This window comes from Podarcis muralis, chromosome 3, assembly GCF_964188315.1.
Source record: "Podarcis muralis chromosome 3, rPodMur119.hap1.1, whole genome shotgun sequence".
In the NCBI taxonomy this organism is placed as follows: Eukaryota; Metazoa; Chordata; class Lepidosauria; order Squamata; family Lacertidae; genus Podarcis; species Podarcis muralis.
The window spans coordinates 80,581,056-80,600,974 of NC_135657.1; the positions used below are offsets into that span (position 1 = coordinate 80,581,056).

The window sequence follows — 19,919 nt, forward strand, 5'->3', positions numbered from 1 at the left end:
CTTTTATGAAAGCAGTGGCCAGATGAAGTATATGACAAATTAAAGAGCAAAGTGATCTGCCATGTCAGACATTTATAGCTTTTTAATAAAACCTAAAATAAGGTTTGCCAAGGACACTGTGACACTTGTACTCTTAGAAGGGAGTCTACCGCCCCATGAGGCTTAACAAGAATCCAGGTTGTTTCCACTGAGCATGAGATTTTATTACAGAGCCACTCCCATCCTTTAGCCAGAAGCAGCTGAAATTCACCAAGGTAAATGCAAAACTACTATGGCGAGGAGATGGAAGACCCACTTTAAACATCTGCTACTGTTGCAACATTCAATCTACATGCTTCCTTTTTTAAAAAAAGAAGGACAATGAGGAAGCACATAGCCTACCATCAGAAACATATGGAACATTCTTGGGGGTAGAAGGGAGATGTTAAAATGTGTATGTTTGGTTAGAGTTGTCTCCTCTCCCGCACTTCAGTGGGCTGTGTACTTACTCACTCACACTGGTGATAGGGGTGTGGAAGTATTCGATACCTTAAAAGTAGTCTTCATAAAGGGGGTGTTACATCACTTGCTACTGGTAATATTGCAGCTGGTAGCCATTAGGTCCATGAGACATTTGCACATTTATACTCCACTGACAGTTGCAGTTGCTGTGCTACTTAAATTTTAAGTGGGGTGGGGGGATGTTATTTGTGTGCAGAAGAAACACAATAGCTCTATGACAAAAGTGCCTTGCTTGAGAGGAGCAAGATGTTTGAACCCCAAAGTAACTTAGTAGAAATTTCATGGTTCTTGTATTATTCTTTTTTAAATAATCCTCCGGAGACTGCTTAGTAAGGCTTTAGTATTCGTAATTTTTACAGCATGTCATTGCCAGTTTGTGGCATGTATAACTTTAATCTGGTCTACATTGTTTATACTGAAAACAAGTGGGAATATTCACTGCCCGGGTGTGACACATGGAAGTGAGGGAATTCTGTGTTGACGATCACAATGGTCTAGAGAAGCAGATTTTCCCTACTATGCATTTGAAATGTATGTTAACAGAAATTTTGCCTTTTGATGGATCTTATGATTGCCTTGTTGTCCCTTTTCCTCCTCCTTTTGAAACAAAATAAGGATTTTGACTAGAAGTCAAATTTCTTCATGACATGTGGTTTATAGAACGCTTTCTTACATGTTATGCAGTTTGCATAACCTTATTTAAGTAATATTTAATGTGTTCTTTTGATGTGGACATCAGCCTTGTGGGAATAATATGTAACTAGTAATTCAATTATCATAATTTGTAAAATATATAATTCTCCAATAAATACAGTAAAATACCAAACGTTTGATATGTGTGTGTGTGTGTAAAAGAGAGAGAGATTACTTTAAATACATTTGGATTCAGTTACAAGTTACTTCATCCTTTAATTCTTATCAAAACAGTGTGTTTTCTCCATTGTTTTTACAGTAAGATATTGTTTCACAATGGGATTACTGTTATTTTATGAGTTGGACCATATTGAAACTATTTCTTGTGTACATCAACTTTCCAGATATATTTCCAGTGGATGTGCCCTCTAGCATTCTTTCTATTCCATTATGTAATATTACCCTATACCATAAACTCAAATCAACATTTTAATGCCATTACAATAATTTTGTAGCCTTTGTAAGACGACTTCTACATGTTTTGTGCCCTGAGGACACCTCCTCTCATTTCAACAGGTGTGCTATTGAAATCTTTTAAAATAAGTCTTTTAAAAGGAAGTCGAATACATAATTTCAGATTGTTATTACATTGTAGTAGTATAATTAAACAAATGTTAATTTAACCTTGCTGTGTTTGGTACTCATCCTGTGCCTAAAAATATATATCAATGTGTTGGAATTTAGTAGCAGAGGTTAACATAGCCATTAAGGACAGGATTATATTTTTAAAAATCACAAAGGGGTGGGTACTTGTTGGTAATCATTAGCAATGACACAAGTTAATTTTAAATTTGATGAAGTAAGTTCCATTTTATTTTTCAGGAACAGCATCAGTGGCTGTTGCAGGACTTCTTGCTGCTCTACGGATTACTGGCAACAAACTGTCAGATCACACAATACTGTTCCAGGGAGCAGGCGAGGTAATATACCATTTATTCAATTATCTTTCCTGTTATTTAACTTATTTTTAAAAGTGAAGGTACATATAGCAGGTGGTGCTGTGGTCTAAACAATTGAGCCTCTCAGACTTGCTGATCGTAAGGTCGGCAGTTTGAGTCTTCATGACAGGGTGAGCTCCCGTTGGTCTGTCCCAGCTCCTGCCAGCCTAGCTGTTTGAAAGCATGGTAGCACGAGCAGATAAATAGGTACTGCTGTGGTGGGAAGGTAAATGGTGTTTCCATGCGCTCTGGCTTCCGTCACAGTGTCCCATTGCACCAAAAGCGGTTCAGTCATGTTGGCCACATGACACGGAAAGCTGTCTGTGGATAAATGTCAGCTCCCTCAGCCTGAATGTGAGATATGCGCCACACCCCAAAGTCAAATTAGACTAGACTTAATCATCCAGGGGTCCTTTACCTTTACATATAGCTTTACTATTGACTAAGGCTAAAAGCACCTAATAAAGTTATATTCCTGAAGTTATATTCCTGAAGTGTCTGGATGGGTGGGTGGGATTGCCTGGGTGGGAACCCTATGTACACCACCTTCCAGGATGAAAGAAAGGCACAACAGATGCATAACAATAAACAAATAAGCTGGCCAGTTAGTACAGTGATACCATGGGTTACGTTTCAGGTTACAGACTCTGCTAACCCAGAAATAGTGCTTCAGGTTAAGCACTTTGCTTCAGGATGAGAACAGAAATCGTGCTCCGGCGGTGCGGCAGCAGTAGGAGGCCCCATTAGCTAAAGTGGTGCTTCAGGTTAAGAACAGTTTCAGGTTAAGTACAGACCTCCGGAATGAATTAAGTACTTAACCTGAGGTACCACTGTATATAGAACCCAAAGGCTCCATTGAAGCATTTGCTTGTTAAAGATTAACTCTGATACAAGTACCGTATTTGGCCCTTGCTGCCCATTCAACCCCCTCGCTTCACCCCCCCATCATCTTCATCATCATCATCATTTTTTGGTAGGAAAATAACTTCAGTTTAAAATTTATAGATTGTGTCTATTAAGTTTTCTTCTTCACATTCACATACAGTACATCCCCTTACAGGTACCTTCAGTCCTTCCCGTCATAATATTTGAAGACTGTCACCCAAAAGAATCAATTTATTAACCAGATGCAAGGTCAATTAGTAAAAAAAAAAAAAAAAAAAAAAAAAAAAATTCATGGAATAAAGCAATTGGTAATCTAGTGTTACCTTCATATTGGTTTAGAGCACTGAAAAGCATATCTATATTGTCTGAAGTTCTCAGTCCTGCTTTTCCTTTCCCCTACCTGAGATTTGTTGTTGTTGTTGTTATTGCTGCTGCTGTTGTTATGATGATCAAGAACTGTATGCAAGATGGAAACTAAATGGCTATTGTCCTTTGAGCCTTACCGTTATATGTAGATAGATAGATGTCAGTCTTATTGAGTAGCCTGGGAGCTTTTATGACTCAACAGAGTTGTCAGATATTGTTTATGTCTACTTGTGATCTTTAATGTTGTATTCATCCTTTGGAATTTTTGGAGCCTGCTACGTGTATGTCACATAACCTTTTTAGAACGTGGCAGGAGGAGGTCCATTGGGTGCCATGACACAGTTATTCTAGGACATCTGTTTGAAGAAACATGCTTCTTGCCTAGTCCAGCTTTCTGTCATAACTTACATGATAACTTTCTAGCATGTCTCCAAGAAATGCCATTTTCATTGGACACAGAATCAGAGAAACAGTAAGCAGTTGTTTCAAAATTAAACAGATATGGATTATTCAAGTATCATGTTTGCTTCTCACTCTTCCTCATATATATCCCTTATATTGGGGTACCAAACTGTGGTCTGTGGACCACCAGAGGTACAGGAGTTTTTTAAGGTAGGCTGTTTCTACAGTTATTGTTGTTACTGTGGCTAATAGGTTCTAAAAGAGTAAAGATAAGCTATACAACTGGAATTTCATGACCTAATTATTTTTCTCTCTCCTTTTTCTTGTTAAGGCAGCTCTGGGGATCGCCAATCTGATTCTTATGGCCATGGAAAAGGAGGGGAGACCGAAAAAGGAAGCCATCAAAAAGATATGGATGGTTGATTCCAAAGGATTAATTGTAAAGGTGATGCAGATTTTTCCTTATTCTACAAATATAATTATCCCCATAATTTCCTTAGGTGATATTCTTTGACCTTAATTTGGATTTTTTTCAGCAAACTGACTAACATAAACACTAAGGGGTGTGTTTAACTTTGTTTTTATCTTCCATGAACATGTCAATTTATGTGAGTGTGTTCAGCCATGTAAATCATATTGTGTTGTATCAAATATTAACCATACTCAGAGAACACCCATAAAATTAATGGGCATGACTAACCTAGGTCCATTCATTTCTATGGGTCTAGTCTGAATAGAACTTAGTTTGATACAGTCCCTTGAGTTTACAGTAAACATGAAGTTATTTATCAAAAGGAGAAAAGAAATGCTAATATAATAGAGAATTCCTTGGGCCGCCAGATGCCATCATGATACAACTCGGAGAAAATGATGTGGCTGATAGGAAGGGCATCACCCTCATATTGGCAGGAACCGCAGATCTCGTTGCCCTGCAGGCAACACACCCTAGTTTGACCATCTTCTGGTCTGAGAACCTGGAGCAACACCACTGGTGAGGTGCAGCACTGCCTGCACATGTCAGCCATTCATGGGAGAAAGTTAACTGAGCTATGTCCTGCATAGCACAGTTGGGTGGTCATATCATATGCTACCCTGGCAACACATTTGATAAATTGGACTTATACCAGCCTGACAGAGTATACTTATCACCAAGTGGCAATGAGGCCTGGCTGATGGATATTTACTGGGGCCTATGGGATTGGTTGCAGATGTGATTGGTTTGTTGTTAAGCTGGCAGGGAGGGACTGACTCAGATGGCAGAAAAAGGCATTGGGTTGGATCCATAGTCTAAGTGCTGGAGAGTCTGTCTGGTGGTCCAGACAGGGGGCTATTGGACTATAGAACATCCTACTGGCATCCTGGTGGGACCGCCCCATTTGATTTGTGTCATCGGGAGACACAGGATCGACCCTGAAGGAGCAATCAATAACAGGTGGGTTGATTGATTCAGGATGCATACCCACTGCCTATGCCATAGCCTACTACATCAGTAATAAAAAAAAGTTACAGCCAATTTCAGTCCCATAATATTGTCTTGTCATCATTTCTATCATCATAAGATTACCACTCACATCACCGGCCTGCTGGGCTTAGGCCCACAAACATGAAGTTATTTATCAAAAGGAGAAAAGAAATGCTGATATAAGAGATAATTTCCTGCTGATATTTTCCTTTATGTTTGCCAGACTTCTACTTAAAGTTCAGCTGTGTTGCCTCAAATAACTCTATTGCATAGTGATGGAGAGGAGATCATGCCCTTCCTACATGCTGTGGTTTGCTATGGTATCAGCAGTGGTTAGAAATTCAAAGCTGCTGGGTGACTACATCAGTTACTTTTACCTCATTTCTTCCCCATGCCAGTGCTAAGACAGAAACATATATTTCAAGAACCAAAATAAAAGTGGTCATTTATGTTATAGTTTTGAGGTTCTTAAAATTAACAAGAAAAACAAAATAATACAGCTGATTTATTCAACTTCTTCATATGCTGTTTGCATAGTTTTTTATGGTTGGTCTTCGTGAAAAGAAACTTTGATTTGCTATTGTATTCTCATCCTTCCCTCAGTTGATGTCTTGTCACCATGTTTGTAAAATGCATGCTACTCCCCTGGGTCTTTAATGACTGGTGGATTGGAATAGTGAGACTTGAAGTGGAGTGTGCTTTCACATAAAACTATAAAGTTTAAAGAAGCTTTATGATGCAGTTGAGGAACCCTTCTATAGTTGGCCTCACATGGTCATTGAGGTTGTGTGCATTGATTTTGTGCAATCACTATAACTTCTGGCTAGATGGATGACATTGCATATTAATGTTATTATAATATTCCTGGAGTTGGATGAGTTTCTCTATCCAAAAAGAGGAGGTGATGTTTGTTGTTTCCTCCACAGTTCTGTGCAGTCTATGCATATTACATGGCCCATATCTCTACCAAAGAGTTAAGGTAAAGGTAAAGGGACTCCTGACCGTTAAGTCCAGTCACGGACAACTCTGGGGTTGCAGTTCTCATCTCGCTTTACTGGCTGAGGGAGCTGGCGTTTGTCCGCAGACAGCTTCTGGGTCATGTGGCCAGCATGACTGAGCAGCTTCTGGCGAACCAGAGCAGCTCTACCAAAGAGAGTAGCATGTAAATACAGGAAATCCCAGCAGATAATATTACTTTTCTCCTAATTTATTTGTCTCTAGATAAGTCTGAATTAAAGGAAGCAGAAAGTATCGAATGTTTCTTTCTGTCTATCATTCTCATTTATATTTTGCCTTTTCGCTAAATAGCTTAAAGTGGCATGCATGGGATTATCACATTTAATCCTCACAGTAATCTTGTGAGGTAGTTTAAGCAGAGTTAGTGACGTGACCAAGGACATGCAGTCAGCATCATGGCTAAGCAGGGACTCTAAGCCAAATCTTCCCTAATTCAACATCAATCCAGAGTGTGTGACGAATGCAGTTTGCCATCACCCACAGCCAACAGTGCGGATTGCAGATTTGGGAGTGAGTGCTGATGACCTGTTGTCAGTGGAGGAGGAGATTTGAAAGACATGGATATTTAGATGGGCAGCATGTGTAGGGACAGCTGTTTTGCCATATGATTTTGGAGGGCAACCAGTTTGTATGGGGAAGGGGATTTAGACAATAAACAGTTTGGAACTGTTGCGGTGGAGCTGGCAGTTAGATAAAGTGGCAGTGGAGGGTGAAAGGAGTTTGAAAGAAAAGATATGGAGGTGGTATTTTAAAAAAGTAACCACTAGCATCTTCCAGAATCAAAGTACCGTATTTTTCGCCCCATAGGGCGCACTGCCCCATAGGACGCACCTAGGTTTTTTTGGGGGGGGGGGGAAATAAAGAAAAAAAATTATTTCCCCCCCAGGCGGGGGGCTGGCGTGGGGGAGCCCGAGCTTCCCCCGACCCCAGCCCCCAGAACAGCCTGCTATCCGCAAGCCTAGGGAGCCCGGCGCGAAGTCACGCCGGTCTCCCCAGGCTTCCGGAGAGGTGCGCGAAGCCCGGGCGCGCTCTTCAGCACGTCCCGGGCTTTGGAATGCAGGCAGCTCTGCGCAACCCTCGGGAGACCGGCGCGACTTTGCGCCGGGCTCCAGAGTGCTGCACGGAGCTGCGCGAAGCCCGGGGCTGCAGGCAGCTCCGCGCAGCCGTCGGGAGCCCGGTGTGACTTCGCTCTCCAGGCTTCAGCGAAAGCCTGCATTCGCCCCATAGGACGCACACACATTTCCCCTTCATTTTTGGAGGCGAAAAAGTGCGTCCTGTAGGGCGAAAAATACGGTAAATGTTTTTTCTGTGACAAGGTTGGTTGAGGCCCCTAAACATCTGCTATTTTGAGAATCTGACCTTTCAGCCCAGTTGAATTCCCTTTTCAGGGAAAGGGGATGAGAATAATCAAGTGGCTTAAATGTACCCGAGCGTCATTGGATTGCACTCTTGTGGTCAGGCTGTTAACAAATAAATGCCATGTTTTTAAACTGATTATAAAAGAATCAGAGTGGAATGGAATGGGAAATGGTAATAAAAAAGTAAATACCTAAGGCATGCACCAAGGTGGTATGGTTGGGAAAGTTTCTTTGCATGAAAGTAATCAGAATTTGGTGAAACTTAACGAAGTTAGCAAAGGGAGAACAAATGGATTCAGCCTGAGAGATATGGCAGGGGAGACTTACATGCATAGTTAAAACAGATTAGCAGTTTTTAAATTTAAAATATTTTGCACTGTGGTAGATAAGATTTGTGCTTACTATATTATAACTAGAAAAAAAGACCTTTTTGTATTTTTTAATTTGTAAGTTAACTGTGTTTTATGCTAGTTTTTTGTTTTTTAACTAATGTTTTATGTATTTTCTTAAAATCCCAGTGACACCTGCTGGAGTATTTCAAAACAGCACTGTAGTTAGTAGCCCAGTAATTTTGCCCTGAAATTGGCCTTCATGAGTATGTCAGAAGGTTACCGAAGGTATTGTGGAGGGGCTATGAATTTTTCTTTTTGGTCACAAAGGGGGCCAGGTGCAAGTTTCTCAGAATAGTTCTGTGGTAGCAATACTAAGAAAATGTTTATAACCCTTTATTAATTGCATGAGTACATATTTATATCGGGGACGCGGGTGGCGCTGTGGGTTAAACCACAGAGCCTAGGACTTGCTGATCAGAAGGTCGGCAGTTCAAATCCCCACGACAGGGTGAGCTCCCGTTGCTCGGTCCCTGCTCCTGCCAACCTAGCAGTTCGAAAGCACATCAAAGTGCAAGTAGATAAATAGGCACCACTCTGGCGGGAAGGTAAACGGCGTTTCCGTGCGCTGCTCTGGTTTGCCAAAAGCAGCTTGGTCATGCTGGCCACATGACCCAGAAGCTGTCTGCAGACAAACGCCATCTCCCTCGGCCTATAAAGCGAGATGAGTGCCGCAACCCCAGAGTTGGTCACGACTGGACCTAATGGTCAGGGGTCCCTTTACCTTTATATTTATATCAGCTGAAATCCCAGTAATTCATTCTCTAAAGAAAACTTTATAAGAGAAGAGGGGGATGAACGATAGCTATCCCCAAATAAATCAAGGGTGAGTTGAAAGAAGCTGGCATAGTCTAGCATACAGCAACGTATTTATTGCCAGCCACGTGACAGATCTATGCTATGTCTTGTGGTCACCCTGAACCATATACTGCTGATGATAATATATTGCTTTCCATTATATAAATACCAAGACTTGTGGTTACCGACCAGGGAAGTGAAGAAGAAAGAGAACAAATGCAGTGAGGTAATTTGTACCAAAGCACAAACCTGGAAACGTGTGTTTATAATAGATTTTCTAAATGAAAAAAATGTAGTTGTGTTATGACAGCTTTTAAAACCCTTGTTCTCTTTATTCATTCTGGACTTACACAGGTCCCTGCATATACATTATTATACTTTTGCCTAATTTTGGGGGTGGGGGGGCAGGGAGCCACAACACCAAACCACATAATTTGCCACAAAATAGGCATTTGAAGTAGATTCCCTTAAGTTGTATGCACTTTTGCATATTTATTGGACAGTAGATCTTCAGTTTGAATCATGATGGCTCTAGGGGGTTGCTTTTGTAACTTCCACCCCGTTCAGATTCAGAAGTGAGCTCTCACTGACATAGAGCTTTGCTGTGGTTGCTTAGGAGGGCAAACACTTCTGGAGGCACAAAAAGCATGCCTTTTCCCACGATGCCATTTAAGGGTTCCTGTTCTATGTAGTGTAAGTGATAACTGGCTCTTCTTGAGTGCTGAATTCCAGTTCCTTCACACAGCTGCAGTTACTCCAGGTTTGAGACCTGGAATGGTGCGTATCACCCCTGCTAGCCAGCTCATGGTGAGAAATACTACACTCATGTTTTTGAATTTCAGAAATCTAGCATACCTGTTATCAGTTAAAAAGCATTCCTTTTATGTACTCAGTTGACCATGTTCCTGTTCTACCATTCCATGCCACACTCACTAACGGCAGTGGACCTCAAAGAAATCTTAAAACCCACCTTCTGCTTGCTATCCCTCTCAGAAAAGAAAATTCTCTCCATAAACACCCTAGCTAGGCTGCTGATAGGCATTTTAAGACCACCTAGTTTTAGAGAGAAAATCTTGGCTTTATTATATGCCCTTCTCTAAATTCCGTACAATTTCCTCTACTTGAAGCTTGGAAAAGAATAGACAAGCCTCTTGTGAGCTGTGTAATTAATTACCGGAGAAGTGCAAGCTGTTTCTAGTTCTTCATTCTGTATATTAATTGATTGAGGGGGCCAGGTGCCAACTTTACCAATCAGTGGAATACAAGAGGCAGTTTGCATTTTTCATTTGTCAGTAGTTTCTGTTAGGGGCAAATGGGGATACCCATTCACAACCATTTAAGAGAGTTTTGATGCAAGATCACTAAGCAGATACGACTTTCAAACAAGTTAAGCTATTTCAGGGTAACGTTGCTCATGAATTTTGATCAGAAGGTTTGGTTTTTTTTTCTGAAAATGAGTGCAGCTACCTTCTCCCCAGATCTAATGGGTTTTCACCAAATGGACTTTGGAAGGATTTCTCACACAGGTGTACGATAACGATTTTCCAGAAGTTGTATGAACACATCTCCCTCAAAAATCCTATCTATCGTTCCGAAGAGTTACAAAAATGCTTAGTAAAACCTACCTGCTTTTAATTGGGGGAAGTGTAACATACTATCAGAGAATGGTTGTAGCAAGTTTTGGCACGTGGCTGGTATTGACTCGTAAGATGAGAGAAGATAGGTGTGCTTTTGAGGACAAGTTGAGTCCTTTCATTGAGACAAAAAACACAGAATGGATGCAAATCTATGTTTCTAATAAATTAATTCTCTTTTTAAACTTAGGGCCGTGCCTCACTAACAGCTGAGAAAGAACAGTTTGCCCATCAACATGAAGAGATGAAACATCTAGAAGATATTGTTAACTGTTTAAGGCCAACTGCTCTTATAGGTAACACTTTCATCTCAATTTGTCCAACCACCTATACTACCTTTGCCTCTTTGTTTTATTGTTTGATATAGACACTGTGAATATGCATGCAATGTTTAAAAATAGGTTCTGAGTATGTATTATTCTTATTAATTGAATTTGTATGTCGTCCTTCATCCAAAGATCAAAGGAAAGTCATCTAACCCCCAACCCCCAAAAGCCATCCTCGGGAAGTGATATTAGCAGTTATAAAATAGCTTTGTTTTGTTTCCTTCAGAGGTTGAAACCAGGTGAAGCTCTAGAAAATTTTGAACTGTAGTGTAAGTAATGGATAATCGATGCATTACGTCAGGAAGAATTAATAGCTTTAGGTCAATGTATATTTTTTAATCCACTCCCTGGGTTATGTCCTTCCTCTCATTTGCTGCCTGAGGCATAATATAATCAGAATAGTGTGTAATTTATCCTTCCCCCGTCTTTAAATTCTTTTCCAATAACTGCATTACGAATAAAAATGTGCACATTTATCTGAATGTAGTTACATTGTTTTGTAGTGAATGGAATTTAGAAGGGATTATTCTATATGCTTTTTCTGTGAATGAAATTTAAGAGGGATTATTCTGTACCCTATTCTGTACAGGATACTGTTCAGAATAATCACTACTAAATTCCATTTACTGAAAAAGGGTATAAACAGTTACATTCAGGTAGCTGTGTATATTAAAAATGCAGTGTATAGCATTGAGTGTGGAACATGAAAATAATTTATTTAAATACCATGTTTATCTGCTGTGTATCTGCTGTGTAGCAAGAAAGACTGATCAAATTTGAGATTGTTTTTTTCTGTATGGATGATTAATTGTTAAAAAATCTCTCCTTGCATGACAGGGATTGCTTCGTTGTTTGATATTTTCCCAAGGTTTTCTTTAAAACAAGTCTCAGCAAATGCCATATATGGAGTCTTGCTAGACACCGTTCAGGAAGAAGACTTGTTATTGTTGGACCAGAAACAATTATTTTAATAAAAGTAGCCATAAAGCATAAGTGAAATTATGTTTTCTAATTTATTATACCCTCTGGCTAGAAAAGGTTGACATTCTTAACTGTCTAGAAGCAAAATTGACATAAACTCTGCAAAATGTAGATCAAGTGCCAGTACTTTTTGTTTAGACCAATTAGCCTATAAAAATTATGGGAGCCAGACTTTGAACTATACTTTCTTTGAGAGGCCTAAGATATCAGAAGAAAAACAAACAGATGGACAGACAAACAGGAAGATTATATGTTAAACTGCGGCTCTTCGAGACTCAAGCATTTATCTGTTCGTACAGCTTAATGCAACTCAATTGAATATGTGTCAAAATTACAACTACTTAAGATCCTGAAGTATCTCATTCTGGGCTGGTCCCCTTGAAATATCTCAAGCACCAGCTTCATTGAAATGAAATGTCAGTGGCACATTTCCTTTGCATATGAGTGCAACAGGACAAGTTATGGTGGGCTGTGCCCTTTATGAATCAAAACAGTTACTTCATCCAAATTTCCCATTGTCTTCCTCAGGAGTTGCTGCCATTGGTGGTGCATTTACAAAAAAGATTATCCAGGATATGGCTTCCTTCAACCAGAGGCCAATTATTTTTGCTCTCAGTAACCCAACTAGCAAAGCAGAATGCTCGGCTGAGGACTGCTACACTCTAACCGAAGTAAGGAAAGAACCTTGATTGATATTGAATTGGTTGTACTTAATGAACGTTATTTCAGCAGCAAGGTAGAATAATTAGATTCTTGACTTCTATGTTAAAAATGAAAGCTTCTAACCCCTCATGCTTTGCAGGCAATATTTAAAAAACAAACCTTGTTTGTTTGTACTCATGACACCTCGCTTCAAACCTCACCCAGGAGCTCCAAAGGGAAATGGAGTGGCTCACCTTTTTTGGCCAGCCTTCTGGAGGCCACATGCCAACAGTTTGTGTGCCTACTCCACACTTTACACCAGGTGTGGTGACCCCACACACTCTTGCATGTACACATAGACAGACATACATGAGGCACATACCCTGCCACAGGTACACAGAGGGCCTAAAGAGAAGACATGGCTGAAGGTGGGGGTGGCAGGTAGTTTTCTCATCCTTTTTGCTATTACATCTCTAAATTGGCAGAGATGCGTGGGACCAAGGCGCTTTCAATCCATTGGATCCAAACCTGCCATTGCGCCAAGCTGCCATTGCCCCACCCATAAAAGATCTCATTTTGGGGGGTTATATCTTGCTATTGCTTCTGCTGCTGGCTTCTTTTTACCTGGTTCCAGATGGAGCCTCCACTGTAGCAGAGCTCCCCCAAACTGGTGGCATTTCTTCTTGTTAGAGGAGAGGCACAAGCCCTTCGCTCTGATCCTCTCCAGCCATCAACCTGGGGATGTTGGAGCAGCAGGATTGTTCTCTAAGCCATATAACTTGTCTTTTAACTGGTCCATTGACTTGGGAGGACGTAGCTGGAATGAAATGAAGTATAATCTAAATCCTGCTGCATATGAATTGCAGTCTTTATGCTTTCTCTTTGAGTCAAGTACTTTCCCCTTGGAATTTCTCTACTGATGCAGGACAAATTTATAATTCTATAAATAGAAAACAAATATTAAGCATGTCCTATTTGCCTACCGAAATGTATACATTAGAGTGAATGCAGGAATGAAACAGGAATGCAAATATTTTAAAAAATATGGTTACAATGGGCAGCTCCACCTGGTAACCAGAGCTAAAAATATACTGAAATATCCAATCTTCCAGCAAAATGTATAAAGCAGGCCATTATAAATCTACATGACACCAAGCTAAATGATATTCTTTTGAATAACTATATAGTGTTCTTGTTTGTGTTCCATGCATATTTGCAGTTCTGTAAGTTAAACAAGGATCCTTCTGTTTAAAAATTAAATTTAATCATGAAGGCTGCAATCCTATACCTGTTTACCTGGGAGCAAGCCCAACTGATCTGAAAGGGAGTTATGTCTGAGTAGACATGCATAGAATTGCATTGTGAATCCTTTTAAGAAGGATGACAAATAAGCATTTACAGACCTTATCTTCCAATGCTGGCAGTTTCATGCATACTGAACCAACTATTTTATTTGTTTCACTCAGACCTCAGCAAATAGCAAGTTAGCCAAGTAGGGCTGTTGGATTTGTATTCTTTCATGTCACTTTTTACCTTAGCAGATAGAAGCTGTGGCCATGAACTTCATTAGAGATTATGATGGCATCACTGTGAACTATTATGATTCTTCCTAGAAGAGGGGTTATTTATACAACCCCCCCCCCCCATTTATGCATGTTCAGTATGTGAGCGACTTGCACACACATTCATCGTGTCAAACCCAGAAGCAACCCAGAAACGTCACAAAAAGGGGCAGAACAGATGGGGGCGGGAACAGGATATTTGCAGACTTTTTCAATTGTGTTTCAAATATACACAATTACAATTAAATGTGTGGTGCCTTGGAACGTAACCCCCACATACTGTATTTTTCGCACCATAGGGCGCACCGGACCATAGGGCGCACCCAGTTTTTTGGGGGGGGAAATAAAGGGGAAAAAAATATTTCCCCCCCAGGCGCGGGGCTGGGGCGGGGGAAGCTCGAGCTTCCCCCGACACCAGCCCCCAAACAGGCAGCTCTCTGCGAGCCGTGGGAGCGCTCCCACTGCTTGCTGAGAGGTGCGCGAAGCCTGGACGCGCTGAGCTCAGCGCGCGCAGGCTTCAGCATGCAGGCAAGTCTCCGCAAGCAGCGGGAGAGGTGTGCGAAGCCTGGAGAGCGTGAGGGGTTGGTGCGCACCAACCCCTCTCACTCTCCAGGCTTCAGCGAAAGCCTGCATTCGCACCATAGGACGCACACACATTTCCCCTTCATTTTTTGAGGGGAAAAAGTGTGTCCTATGGTGCGAAAAATACGGTAAATGAGGGGTTGCCTTTATATATATCTCACATAGTCATAATGTGGGTCTCAGTTTTGCATACTTGCATTTATGTGGATGGCTGAAACTAGTCCTGAAGATACTAAATTCCAATTCTTCCTAAAACTGAAAAATAAAGTAATAAATATCATATGAAATAGACATAATTCCAGTTTGTTATCATATGTCTCAGCAAGATATCAGACACAAAGAGACATTATGATACAAACGTCTACTGGGTTCAGATTGGTTTGGAACTTGCCTTGATGCTGACAATGCACCGGCCAGAGAGAGACTTATTTAACAGTACATAGTCAGAATTGCAAAATTCTTGTTTTGTGTAAGTTTCTGGTATACTGTAGTTACTTTATGAAAACACTGTTTTATAGATATAGATGCAGGTTCTGATTTTCCTCCATCCAATAACATTTGCAAAACGTTTGTTTTAGGGGCGTGGCATTTTTGCAAGTGGAAGCCCTTTTGGTCGTGTCACTCTTCCAGATGGACGCACATTTTTTCCTGGACAGGGTAACAATGCTTATGTGTTTCCAGGAGTTGCCCTTGGAGTTGTTGCATGTGGAATAAGACATATAAGTGAAGAAATTTTCCTCACAACTGCAGAGGTACTGACTGTTGTTTACCTGATAATGTCTGCCCAGAAAAGGACATGTATGGCACATCAGTTTATGACAGCATGTTGTTGTAGGGCCTTCAGACTGGTAGTTTGGGGTGAGGGACCTCAGCCTGAGGACTGAACGTGCCCCCCCCCATCCTGACTCTCAGAATCTGGCCCTCAAAACTCTCTCCAGACCACACCATCTTCCCTGAATACTATCTGAAACACTGAAACTGATACTTTCTGTGTAATGGTCGCAGTGTAAGGTAATGAGACAGGAATTCATCAGAAATCTGATGGATTAAACCAGCGCTGAAACAAAAGCAGTTCTTAGAATCATAGAATCATAGAGTTGGAATAGACCACAAGGGCTATCGAGTCCAACCCCCTGCCAAGCAGGAAACACCATCAGAGCACTCCTGACATATGGTTGTCAAGCCTCTGCATAATGTCTGCCCAGACTTCTCCTATTACATAGACTGAATGTGTATTGAGGGACACATGCCTATGGTTAATATACCAAAGCCTCTGAGTCCTAATTTTGGGTGATTCTCCTACATTGTTTTGAGGGAGGAAAGAGTACTGTTGAACCTGTTATTTATTTCAGAATGTAAAATCATGCAGAACTGTGAATTTCTTCTAGCAGAGAATTGGCAGCAATTGCTCTAGCAAGTAATTTGTTGCTGTTCGTTCTCTCTCTCTCTCTGTGTGTGTGTGTGTTTAAAGAATGGCAAGATTTCCTCACAGAAACCCCAGGTGTTACAATTTTCCATCAAGGTGTTTTTCCCTAGGGAACCATTTGGACCTTCCATGTGCAAAAATCAGGAATAAGCTCAGACTCTCTCCACTAGCTTTGACCAGCCAAGATGGGCAGTGATCCTTCACATAGGAGGTGACTGAGGATAAGTTGGTTAATTTTATCCTCATGGCTAAAACCTTTCCCTGTAATTTCAGTTGGATATGGCAAGTCTTAATTCTCTGCCCTAAACTGCCATGTCTATTTTAAAAGACATGGCTTCTTAAACTTTCTAGAATGGGCTCATATGTATAGTTTGTAAAGTACTTTGGAAACTTCTTAAATGAAAGGTGGAGCATGTGAAGCCTCTCAAATGTCAAAATTGAGAGGAAGTCAGCAAAAATTGGCTTCTTTTACAGACTCTTTTAGCAGGAGTGGAAAGTACTAGAAAAGATAGCGATACTTTAAAATAACTTCTTCAGGCAGACATCTGTTGATGGTGACACTGAGTGCAGATTTTGCCATCTAGGTCTTTAGTTAAATGTTAAGGTTATGCACTTAACTGTGAGTGAGCCCCATTAAACTCAGTGGGATTTATTTCAAAGTAGGCATGCTTAAGATTACAGTGTACACATATCTCTGCCCTGCACATACTCTCCTAATGACTCAAAGTCTGATTCATAGTCATATTGCAGCTACAAGAGCACTTACGTCTGGTCTCAATTATGCTCTGTAAACTTTAGTGTCAAGCAATGGGTTTGACAATTGTGTCTGATCTGTGAAGAAGTATCAGGGGCAACCCAGTCTGATGAGTGGGGTACAGTGTGTACAGTATAAATAAATAAATAAGCATTTTATCTCTTCACACAATGCATAATTGAGAGCAGGAGATGCTACCTGAATAATCCTGGCACCAATCCTGGCACCACGTTTTCCAGATACCAAACTTGAATGTATTTTTAGTATGAGAATATTTTGTAAACTAGTTTGAGATCCCTGGGATGAATGGTGTTTGGAACAGGCAGATTCACTGGCTGAAGTCCCACATCTGGCTCAGTTGGAGATTCTCCAATCTAAGTCCTTCATCCTGACTCAGCCAAGCCTCAGCAGCTCAACTGGGACTCAGCTGGTTGAACCAAGGCCCTGAAAAGTGGCAGGAGCAGGACAGGATAGTGGAGACCCACCCCATTCCAAACTCTGTTCTGCTCAATCATGCAACCTAGCAACCCAGTGGAAATTACACTAGCAAAAAGGGTAGTGTAAATCAAACTATTTTAAAGGCTTGCTTTCTCTCTGCCAGGCTAAGGAGTAGACCTGCTCCTGAAAAGAGTTTGGAATAGCGGTAAATTACATTGGCATGATTTACTCCAGCATAAATTATGCTGGCTTCTGATAGTTTGGATTGCTCTACCCATCTTGATACAATCCATGGAAAAACAAAAGAAGAAATGATATAAAGCCAGCCTGTACAATGGATCTTAACCAGGGAATCTTTTAAAAAGATAACGTCTTGCCGTGGCTTGCTAGAGGAAGAGTCTGTAATGAATAGGGATAGGAAAAGTTTGAACATGAGTACCTATTTGTAACAGTGGGTATGTGCACATTGTGTGATCATGTGGATTCAGTGCTGGATGCAAGCGCCTTTTTGGGGTGCTGTGCACATGACAGCATCCTCATGTTGTCTCTGTCCCATACTACTTGTCAATCTAAAGCACTCTCTGCTGTAACAGTTATAATCCAGTTTGTGTCGATAATGCACTTCGCAAGCGCATGTGCCTGCATGTGTACACAGAGGACACTTCCTCAGGTCACTTCTTACTGGGGCAGAGCTACTGGTATTGGGGAGCTGTGCTATTCCCCCTAACCATGTTTAACTTGTCTCTGAATAAAATAGACAAAAGAGGAAGCAGTACAGTAACTTAGCCAGCTTTGTGTATCAGTACATATCTTCTGTATGTCAAACACACACACACACACACACACAGAGAGAGAGAGAGAGAGAGAGAGAGAGAGAGAGAGAGAGAGAGAGAGAGAGAAGGTCTGTGAAAACACTAATTGAAGGAAGAGGAACAGAGAAAACTATTGCACTCTAGTTTGAAAACATTCCCAACTATGTGTACAGACATCATGGATAGTAGCTGCCACGTTAGAAGACGTTATCATGCAAAGGTGTGTACAACTGCAAACTGCTACGTACAAAAGTGCACTATGAAAAAAAACTCATATGCTTTTTACAAAGGCTACATGTGTACACAGCCTATGGGTATCTTAATTTGCCACCTGTCCATTTAAAACTGATTTAAAAAAAATTAAAAACACAATTTAGTCATTGTAAAAACAGCAAGTCCTGTTTTCAGGTGTTCTTACTTGCATGCCAAGTAGAGTTCAGCATTGATTTGTGGATAGTAAATCTAGGGCCCTGTAGACTATAATGCCATAATTGTAGGCAATTTTAATGTGATGACAAGCGGCATTCTTCTAAGCCTGATGAAGCAAAAGTAAAATGTCAGTGAATTATGAGCTGATAAATTATTATTGCGACTGCCCATGCTATGCTTTAGTCATTCCAGAGATCACTCTATTAACTTTTCAATGATAGAATATGTTATCAGAAGGGCAAGGTGTTCACTCTTGGACAGTATCCATGGAAAATCGAGTAGGTATTGTCTCATTATAGTGAAACTAACAGCACAATAAATTAACATGTTTATAATTTGAAGTTTAGATGCACTGATCATGATGTTGTCCTACCATTAAATGTACACTTGGTGGGCACAGTAAGAAGAGTGTTATCTGTTATTTTTCAAGATTTGCCCTCATCTTTAAAAGTATGGCTGAAACACTGGCCAGGAGCCAGATCCTTAAAAGTCGGGGAATCTACCAATGAAAGGTGTGTGTGTGTGATCAGAAATTCCACTTGCCTAGCACCATCTTTCATGAATTCATGTAGCAATTTATTGCCTGCCTCTAACCTTCTCCTTCTTTTTAATATGATTATAAAGGAAAGTAAGAAAAACATTTCTCCAGTTCAGAAATTCTTATTATTCAACCCTGCCACAGAGCAGGCATCATCCTTATGTTGGCTTTTCATTATATGGTAATGGATGTTGCCACCTTTTTATGCCTAAATGTATGTAACTTGATGAAAATCAGTACATGTCACGTAGCAGTATGATTCCTTTTGCACCAGTATGCAAATGTAACTATGATTCCTGACCTGTAATCCCAGGAAAAAGCAATCCTACTGATTTGCCGCAGGAAAAACAAACAGGTTTATATCTCCTTTTCCTTTAGCTCCCCCTTGTGGATTCATAAATAATAAATAAACTATAATAATGATTGCCAGTAGCTTATTTTGCCATTTCCTAAAAAAAAGAAAGAAAGAAAAGACACACAATCTTTATTGCCTATTAAGCCCACCTTGTAAATTAGCCTGGGGGGTGTCTCACAGAGGAGAGACAGAGAGCCCTGTCTTTTCTGCATTAGCCTGTTGCATTTCTAGGCTTGGGTGCAGAGGAGAAACAGAGGGCTCTGCCTTGCGCACCTGCATGTAATTCCTTGCTGTCTATGGCTGCCAGGCTGCAAGTCTCTGTTAAGAGGAGGGGAGAAGTGCAACTTTCATAGTACTAGGCAATTCTTTCTCCGAGTAAAAATTCTGCTGCTTGTTTGGGTATTGATGCATTATGTCCTGATATATGGTAACTTTGCTTTTCCAGCAAGGTGATTTCTGCTCTTTCTTTTGCTCACCTTACTTGTACTAACTACTCTGGTTTGTTAGAATTTTATTCTATTTTAGCTTTTTTAGTGTTAACAGTGGTACCTGATTATTTTTGTACTTTAACTGTAATGTCTTGTTCCTGCTTTTCAATTAAGAGTGTGTGTGTTTATAATCTCAAAAGTAT

General features: G+C 40.6%; 3 protein-coding genes across 11 annotated transcripts in view; 1 reads left to right on the forward strand and 2 right to left on the reverse strand.

The window, feature by feature from the left end:
* Nucleotides 1-19,919, reverse strand: part of PRSS35 (serine protease 35) — a 151,975-nt gene that overhangs the window by 131,811 nt on the left and 245 nt on the right. Inside the window, exon 2 of one of the 4 annotated variants that reach the window (XM_077926187.1) lies at nt 13,017-13,209. The exons of the other annotated variants lie outside the window; for them this stretch is intronic. The gene's annotated coding sequence lies outside the window, so the exon portion shown is untranslated. The remainder of the gene's footprint in view (nt 1-13,016; nt 13,210-19,919) is intronic. 4 annotated transcript variants of the gene reach the window in all.
* The window catches only part of RWDD2A (RWD domain containing 2A), a 131,345-nt gene that overhangs the window by 100,865 nt on the left and 10,561 nt on the right, over nt 1-19,919 (reverse strand). The window lies entirely within an intron of this gene.
* ME1 (malic enzyme 1) overlaps nt 1-19,919 on the forward strand; it is a 119,655-nt gene that overhangs the window by 95,314 nt on the left and 4,422 nt on the right. For 3 of the 4 annotated variants that reach the window (XM_028722864.2, XM_028722865.2, XM_028722863.2), the window contains 5 exons: nt 2,017-2,114; nt 4,117-4,230; nt 10,634-10,739; nt 12,279-12,421; nt 15,115-15,288. In XM_028722864.2, the coding sequence (XP_028578697.1) occupies nt 2,017-2,114; nt 4,117-4,230; nt 10,634-10,739; nt 12,279-12,421; nt 15,115-15,288 (635 nt within the window). The remainder of the gene's footprint in view (nt 1-2,016; nt 2,115-4,116; nt 4,231-10,633; nt 10,740-12,278; nt 12,422-15,114; nt 15,289-19,919) is intronic. The other variant, XM_028722866.2, reaches the window with a different exon arrangement.